This window comes from Numida meleagris, chromosome 27 (assembly GCF_002078875.1).
Source record: "Numida meleagris isolate 19003 breed g44 Domestic line chromosome 27, NumMel1.0, whole genome shotgun sequence".
NCBI lineage: Eukaryota > Metazoa > Chordata > Aves > Galliformes > Numididae > Numida > Numida meleagris.
Genome location: NC_034435.1, coordinates 3,910,214 through 3,918,644, shown reverse-complemented (window position 1 = coordinate 3,918,644; position 8,431 = coordinate 3,910,214). Strand labels below are relative to the sequence as shown.

The following is an 8,431-nucleotide window of genomic DNA, read 5'->3' as shown; positions in this document are numbered from 1 at the left end:
GTGACACCACGGCGGGTGGAATGGCCGGGACGGGTCCTGCTCTGTGCTCGGCCCCCGCTGCCCGGGGGGCGGGAGGGGAGGGGGGAGCTGCGCCCATCTGGGCCCACTGTGCGCTGCAAGGACCCCCCCGGCACCCACAGGGCCCCCCCTCCCCCATGGTGCATCCCCCCCAGCGCAGGCACACACAGAGCTGTGCGTTCGCAGCCCCTCAGTGTATTCCAACCCCGCCCCCCGCGTGCAGCCCCCGTGCACACACCCTTAATGCACGCACAGCCCCGTGCATGCAAACCCCCACATGCATGCACAGCCCTCCTGTGCATGAAAACCTCCCATGCACTCAGAGCCCCCCATGCCTGCAGATCCCATGCACTCAGCACCATGCACACCCCCCATGCGTGCAGCCCCCTCCATACACGCATCCCCCCCCCACCAGCACCCCGTGCAGAGATGCGGGACGTCCCACAGCAGCACAGGGACAGGCCATGTGCTCGCAGGACGCAGACCCTGCTGCTCTGGCAGCTCTGTGGGTGCAGTGGGGCCGGTGGCAGCCCCGCTGTGCAGCCCCCATCCCATGGGGGGGCCACACCGGGGGTCGGACGCAGCCCCCGGCTGCACCGCGTGCCAGCTCCGTGCCCTCTGCCCGCAGGACGCTGTGCTCAGCGCCTGTTACCGCGGCTGCCGGCTGTTCTCCATCTGTCACTTTGTGGATGCGAGCGCGGGGCTGAACACCACCAGGGCGGAGTGCGAGGCAGGTGAGTGCCCCCCCCGGCCCCACACGGGCCTGTCCCCACCCCGACACCTCCACTGCACCGCTGCGCCCGTGGCTGCATCCCGCACACCCCATGGGTGCAGGCGGGGAGGTGGGGGTGGCACTGGTGCTCCCTGTGGGGAGCAGCTCAGGGCACCCTGGCAGAATTTAGGGGTGGGGGGCATCGGGATCTGCCGCCCTCCCCCCATCCCATCCTCACCCCATGCCCCCACTCCGCAGCGTGTGCCGAGGCCTACGTTGGAGCGGAGGAGCAGTGGGGCTGCAGGACTGGGTGCCGTGAGCAGCTGCCCCACGTGCAGCAGCGGGAGCAGGTGAGGGGGTGGGGGGTGCCCCCCGGTGCCTCCTGGCCCCGCTGGGGGTTCCCTGGGTGGGAGATGTGAGCCATGTGCTGGCGTGGATTCCCCCAGTTTTGATCCTTCCCAGCAATTAGCAACACTTTTCCTCCAGCGTTTAATTAATGCAGCTTTTGCCCGATTAATTAAACGAGCCTTTGGCCTGAGGTGGGGGCTCTTGGTGCCCTAGGCAGAACGAGGCGGTGCTGTGGAGCGAGGACAAAGCAGAGGGCCCCAAAAACCCCATTCCATCCCATTGCCATGGGGCTGAGCCCCAGGGACGGACACAGCATCTCCCCCAGCGCTGCTCTCCGGTTCCCAGCCGGTCAGGCCGAGCAGATTTAGCAGAATAATTAGAGACAGCATCTGACCTATTTCTTTGCCGGGCGCTGCTCTGACCGTGCGAGGGGCGGTCGGCAAACGCCGGCGGGGAGCGGAGGGCGGATTCCTGCAGGGATGCGTTAAAAATAACAAACGGCCGCGACGGCCAAAAATCCAGGGCATGGGGACAACGCCAGCGGGAGGGAACGCCCTGCACCGCTGTGGGAGCGCGGGGCTGGGGGGCGGCGGGGATGGGGGGACGCCGCGGGATGGGGCCGTGCGCGGGTGTCAGCCCCAAAGGAGCCCTTTGGTGGCTGTGGGGCGGGGGAATGGGGCTCTGGGGGAGCACAGGGCTCGGCCCGGCCGTGCCCCCCCCGGGTGTTGTCTGATGGGGCGGGTGGCAATGGGACGCGGTGACGCCGGTGTCCCCACTGCTTCGCAGAGCGCGGAGGTGAAGGCGCCGTCGCTCTCGGTGCTGGATCTGGTCTCCTCTTTCTGCACCGACATCGTCAGCTCTGCCCACAGCTTCATCTCCTCCACGTGGACCTTCTACCTGCAGGCGGACGATGGGAAAGTGGTGGTGTTCCAGGTGGGGTCCCGTGCCCTTCCCACCGGGGGCTGAGTGGGATGGGACCCCCGCGCTGACCGCTTCCCCCCTCCTTCAGTCGCAGCCCCACGTGGAGTTCCCGCTGCCCGAAGTGCAGATGACCCAACCGGAGCGGCCGGGACCAGGGGCTGATGCTCACTCCCCACAACCCCACACAGGTGCGGGACCACGCTGCTGTGTGGGGCTGGGAGCCCTCCTGGTGCCCATCGGATCCCGCCAGAGTGGAACAAATCGCGGCTCCGATCTGCTTCCCAAACCCATGGCACCCACTGCAAGGAGCTGCAGGGGCCCTGTGCACCCCCCGGCAGGGAGTGGGCCCCCAGGGGGACACGGCCAGCACCCTGCACCCTGCATCTTACACCTTGCACCTTGTGCCATGCACCCTGCACCTTGCGCAGTGATGCCCACGCTTAGCACAGCCCCTCTTGCTTCCAGGCCCCCAGCAGAAAGAGGAGAAGTCCCCCCCTGGGAAGGAGCCATGGGGCAAAGCCAAACCCGCGGACACACCGCAGCCGGAGCATGACTTCCTGGGCTGCATGGCCAAGTAGGTGCCGGGGGCTGCGGGGACCCCCTCCCCGTACCCAGTGCACTGCCATAAAGCGGCCCCGTTTCTCTGGGGGGTGTGGGGGTGCTACAGGCGCTCGGGCCTCCCCCGCTGGATCCTGGCCGCCTGCCTCTTCCTCTCCATCGTGGTGATGCTGTGGCTGAGCTGCGCTAGCCTGGTGACCGCCCCTGAGCAGCACGTCAGGACCCAGGTATGGGCACAACCTGGGGGGTCCCCACCGCCCCATGTCCCCCTGTTACACTGTGGGGCTGAGACATGGCCATGGGGCATTTGTGGTCTCGGGTGCACCGTCATGTTGGTGCTGTGTGGCGCGTCCCCAGGTTGGGGACAGAAGGGTCTGGGGTCACACGCTGCCCTCTGCTCTCTTGCAGCCTCTGAGCATCAATGGGGACAGGGAGTGCCTGGAGGACCCGCGTGGCCCCACTGTATTCCCGCTGCCGCCCGTCATCGCCGTCACCCTGTGCCCCACACACGGCGAGGATGTGGGACCGCTGCCACTCAAGGTCGACCTGGACAAGACCATCCTGTAGATCTCCATCCCCCCCATCACCTCCCCATCACCTCCCTGTCACTTCATTGCCACTGTCCCCATGCCGGTGCCCCCAGTCCCACCCTCTGCCCCATCCCTCTGCCCCTATCGGGCACAGCCCGGAGCTTTCCCCATCCATCAGCATTGCTGCTCTCCGTGTTCCTGCTGCCCAGAGCCCAGTGACCGCTGCCAGCACGGAGCGGGGGGGGAGCACAGCCCTGGGCCCCCCCTCCGGGCACGGCTCCAGCGGGACAGAGACAGCGCCTGGGGGGGCTTTGGCTCAGCACAGCCTGGCCCCCACCTCAGGCTGAGCCCCCGCGGCGCCGGCCCCGGCCCTGGGAACTCCCTTCCGCCGATGGCCCCGCGGGAGCCGGAACGTGGCCAATGGATTTGGCGTTGGCAGCCAAAGCGGAGAGAGCAGCGGATCCGCCGCCCCCGTGCCCATGTGAGCACCCGGCCGGGTCCTGGTGGGGGCTGCAGGGAGCTCCGGGATGGCTCCATGCCCTCCCTGCTCCGTGACACCAACGGGGGGCACCGGGCGGTGACCGAGCGGCATTTCCCATCCTCGTGCTCCTGGGATGCTCCATCCCGCACAACTCTGCCACATCCCACGGGGCAGGACCGGGTGGCACTGACTCTGTGTCCCCACGAGGGACAAGGGCCGGGGTCGGCGGGGCACTGTTGGGCAGCCCCCCCTGCAGCAGTGCTCGGGGTGCACGGGGCCATCTCCCATCTCCCCATCTCCATCCCTTTGTGCGTTGTTCTGTGTTTGATTCACACTGGCATGCGGCCCACCAGGCCCGGGCACCCCGTGGTGGTACCTCCCCCCCCCCCAGCTCCCCCTAACACGTGTGTACAGAGTAACTTATTGCCCGTGCCCCCTCCCGTCATTTTCTACGCTCGCCCCGTGTCGGGGGCTGTGGTGTGTGTCGTTGTGGGGTGAGGGGGTGTCCCTGCGCGTGTCCCCTGGCCCCATCAGTTTTGTGCAGCTCCATATCACAGTGCAACGTATCTGGGTTGGGGAGCGGGCTGGGGGGGTGATGCGGGGGGGGGCTCACGGTTGGGGTGCACTTCTCGGTGTCGCTTTCTGGCAGCTCAGCTCAGTGTCGGTGCAGTCTGTGTCACCCCAGCCCCCCCCCATTTGCAGAGGCCTGGGGGTGCAGCTCCCCCGGGCAGTTCCCCCCCGTGCTGGGATGGGCGCAGGGAGCGAACCCGGCCCCACACTGCGAGCAGAGCGCGGGTCGGGCGCGGGAGGAGAAATAAAAGCTTTGTACCAGGGTTGGCCCCAGGGTGGTTTCTGGGTGCGGGTCCGGGCCCCGGGGCTGCGGGGTCGGTCCCGGCTCAGTGCAGGGGGAAGCGGCGACGGATGCGACTCGGCGCAAAGGCGAAGGGCTGCACCCGGGGAGGGGTTGGTGGCCCCGTCCCATGCAGGTACACTGAGAAGGGATGGGAAAGGGCTGGAAAAAGCCTTCGCCCCTTCGCGACGCCCTCGGACCCCCACGTGCCCGCTCGGAGGAGGGGAGGTGAAACAGAGGCCGCGTGCACGCGCTCCGGGCTGTAACGGCCGCGGCTCGAGGGCGGCAGCGTGAGCACGTGCACCCGCGCGCCTTCCCCCGCCGCGTGCGTTCCCGCTCGCGGAGCACCACGGCCGCGCTGCAGCCCGGCTCCCTGCAGCCCGGCTCCCTGCAGCCCGGCTCCCTGCAGCCCGGCTCCCTGCAGCCCGGCGCTGCCACGCCGAGCGCGACTGCCTGCTCCCACCCGCTGCCTCGTTCTTAGCACCGCGGGAGCGGAGCGCGGCCGTACCGCAGTCAGCGGCGCGCGGTGCCCCGGGGCTGCTTTTCCCCGGCCGCGGTGATGGGGGGGGCTGGGTGCGGGGTGCGGCCAAAGCCGCCGTCGCCGGGGGGTGCGGAGCCCCATTGGCGGCAGCAGCGCGGGGTGGCAGCCCCTCTGCGTCCCTGAGGTGGGGGCGCCGAGGCACAGCCCCCCCCCAGCTGCACGTCTCACCGCCGGCGTTTTCCACCCGCGCTTCCCACGCGGAGCTCGGGCTGGAGGGAGGATGCCGGCACCCGGCGATGGAGCGAGTGGGGACGAAGCCCCCCAGGGAACCCTTGGTGGGAAGCCCACGGCACGGCACTGCCCCCCCAGCCCCCCAGTCCTTCATTACCCATTAACCCCTTATTTCCCGAGTGCCCCCGGCGCACGGGGGAGGTGGGACGGACAGCTGGCAGACCCTGCGCGCCGCGGGCTCCGGCGGTCCCTCCTGGGACGGGGCTGTGAACAGGCTCCTCGCCTTCAGGCTGGATCAGATTCCTCGCTGCTGGCGCGGGGTGCAGGGAGCCGTGCCCAGGAAGGAGCAGGTGAGGAGGGACCCCGCTGCAGTGAGGAGAGACGCATGAAATCCGCTGGTTCCACCCCCCCGCAGGCAGCCGGGCTGTGTTCCACCCGACGCCTTTTTCCTCCTCGCTCCCTCCTTGGAAGTTTTTCACGGGGAAAGCAAAAAATCGCGGTGTGTGGCCCCATGTGCCAGGAGCGATGCCACGGGGAGGAGCGGAGCGATCGCGCCCTCGCCCCACGGCGGGCACCGGGGGCTGCAAAGGGCCGCGTCCTCCCCGCCGGCCCCCGCTCAGCCACGCTCGGGAGGGAAGCGCAGGCCGGTAGGTGGGGACTGTCAGCCGCGCTGCGGCCAGCAGCAGCCCCACGGCCTCCAAAAAGCCGGGGGGAGGCGGCGAGCTGCCCCCCAGCACCCCACGGCGGACCCCGAAGCGTCGCCCGGCTCGTACCGTGCCGTCGCCCGGTGCCGGTGCTGCTCCGTGCCGCCGCGCACAGCCCCGCCGGGTCCGGCTGCTGCCGCCGCTGCCCTTTCCACCCCCCAGGAGAGCCCCCCCTGCTGCCCCCCTGAAATCTCAGCTGCCCGGAGCTGGCCCCGCTCCACTGCCGCTCACACACTGCAGTGCTTTCACGCACGGATTTCCCTCCCCGGGCGCTGTCGGGGCAGAAAGCCCAGGGCTGGGACGGGGGTGGGGAAGGGCCCCAGAAATCCCCGTCTTGCATCCCGCCGTGTCCATCACCAGTTCAATCCATAGCAGTGATGGTCGGGGCTGCGCCCACTGCTCCCCCTGCTCCTTCCCAGCAGAGCCGGCTGCGGGGAGATGCGGAGCACAAAGCAGCCACACACGGCTTCTCCATGTCTCACGGCGGAGGAATGAAGGGCTTTGATAAAGGAACACAATGAGGGGGAAGCAGCGGTTTTGGGCCCTCTCAGAGCGCGTGTTTTGAAGATGATGGAAAGAGAGCATGAGCTCCTTCTCGTCTGGGAAGGGCTCCATCCTCGCTGCTCTCTGGTCAGTGCATGGCCGAACTCTGCCGCTGCCCTGAGTGACTCGATCAGCCTGGGGCCCTGGGGGGTAAACCTTCATCAGAGATGGAGTGAGGATGAGGATGGGTCGGACGGGGCTGCTGGCCTGGGGGGATCCGCTCCCCATTCTCCTCCCTACGCCCTACCCAGGAGGAGCGGGGCTGCGGGTGATTCAGCAACAGGAAAACCAAACGAAAAACAATCTCCTGGTGCTAATGGGATTGGTTCTGTCCCTACCACGCACATTCCAGCCCAGCTCGAGGGACCGCTTGGGGGAAGAGGGGGGGACAACAAAGCCCAATCCTTCCCCGTGTCCAAGCGGCAGGGTTCGGCGCGGTGCCGCTGGCCGGAGCGCCCCATCCGCAGCCGGCACTGCGCTGCGTGCCTCCGCCCGCCGCCAAGTGACATGTATTTTCCATTCCCTGGGCTTCATTACTTCTTGGAACACAGACCGCGTGCGTTGGGCCGCGAGGGGCTTTCGCTTCCCTCCGTGTTTATTCTCGCTGCCGTGTGTTCTTTTGCCAGGTGAGGAGCGCAGCCAAGCTGGTCAGGGGGAGCGCGGCTGCATGGCTGCGGTTTGGCCGCGCGGGTGGGAACCGGCTTCCCGCAGCACCTGCTGGCCGGCCGGCGGCGGAGCCGAGCCGCTGCTCACCGGGGGACGACACGTGTGCGCCGTGCGGGGCTGCTCTGCTGCGTCGTGCTCTGTGCTGAGGCCGGAGGTCGGTGCCGGTGTTGGCCGGAGCTGGGGACGGCCAGCGGTGCCGAACACTGAGCGCTGGGAATGGAAGGATCCCGAGCGTTGTGCAGCTGTCTTGCAAAGCAGACCCCGTGCAGCGCTGCTGTTGGCTTTCTGCTCGTGCCTGCTGCTCCGGCTTGCCTTCTGCTTGCTCTTCAGCGCAGGGCACAGCAATGCCCGCACCTATGGGTGCAGGCACACGGCCGATAACTGTACGAGATGCGATGGCCGTGCTGGCGGTCTCCATCCCAGCAGGATGCCTTCTTGCACCACTGCTTCAGCTCCGCAGTGGGAGATAGGGGCTGCTCTGTGCCCTACTGGAGCATTGTGACTGGGAGGAGGAGGTGTCCCATGCTCACAGCCTTCCAGGAGAGACTGGGAGCATCTCTGTGCCGGAGCACGGTGGTGGGGAGATGTGAGCGGGGCGTCCCAATGGGGTGAGATGGAAGGAAGGGGAAGGGACAGCCCTGGCACGTGCAGGCGCACCCCAGCCCGCGTGCTTCCCCAGCTCACGCGCTTGCTGGGATTACATGGGGATTAGCAGGGAGCAGCCAACCAGGAACAGGGAGGGATGCGACCGCCGGCACCAGAAATGCCACCAGCACTGTACCAGCAGGAGACGGAGCAGCGCTGGCGCTGGCACTGCGCGGAGGCGGCAAGCAAGAGAGAGGTCACCCAATGGCTCCTCTGTACTGACAGCGTGAAGGGAGGCGAGAGGCTGCGTTGTGTTGGGGAGAATCTAGCAAGAATCAGGAAAAAAAGCTCCAGCTGTCGGCTGCCTCCCCCACAGCGAATGGTGCGGAGCTATAGCCCTGCGCAGAGCTGCCACCGAGCGCTAGCGGGGCAAGAGGAGGGCACGGGGGGAAGGCAGTGCCACCAGCCCAGGACATCGTGGGGAGCCCCATGGAGCGGGGGGCAGATGTAAAGCACGGCTGCGGGACTCGTGGCTGTGACAGGAGGGAGCTTGGGTGTGCTGAGCAGGCACAGCGCTGGGCCTCGTGCTTCGTGGGGGGAACAGAGCGAGCATCCGGCTCAAACGCATCCCGATGGCTGGCGGTGAAGATCAGGAGAACGAGGGACGCCCATAGTTCGGGGCTGATCCCTTTGTTTCTGATCCCGTAAGTCAGATTTGGGCTTTTACGGGGAGATCGCCGCTCTCCACAGTAGGAGAACCGGGGCTGCGCTGCCGGGCTGCGTGCGCAGGATCAATGCATTAA

At 67.8% G+C, this 8,431-nt stretch overlaps 1 protein-coding gene across 1 annotated transcript; it reads left to right on the top strand.

Moving 5' to 3' along the window:
- TMEM59L (transmembrane protein 59 like) lies at positions 647-4,744 on the top strand (the record flags this gene model as incomplete). Its single annotated transcript, XM_021378963.1, is given in 7 exon segments — positions 647-752; positions 989-1,080; positions 1,865-2,011; positions 2,088-2,187; positions 2,465-2,573; positions 2,667-2,784; positions 2,966-4,744. Coding segments are annotated over 7 exon segments (831 nt in total), but the record flags the coding sequence as incomplete, so codon positions are not given.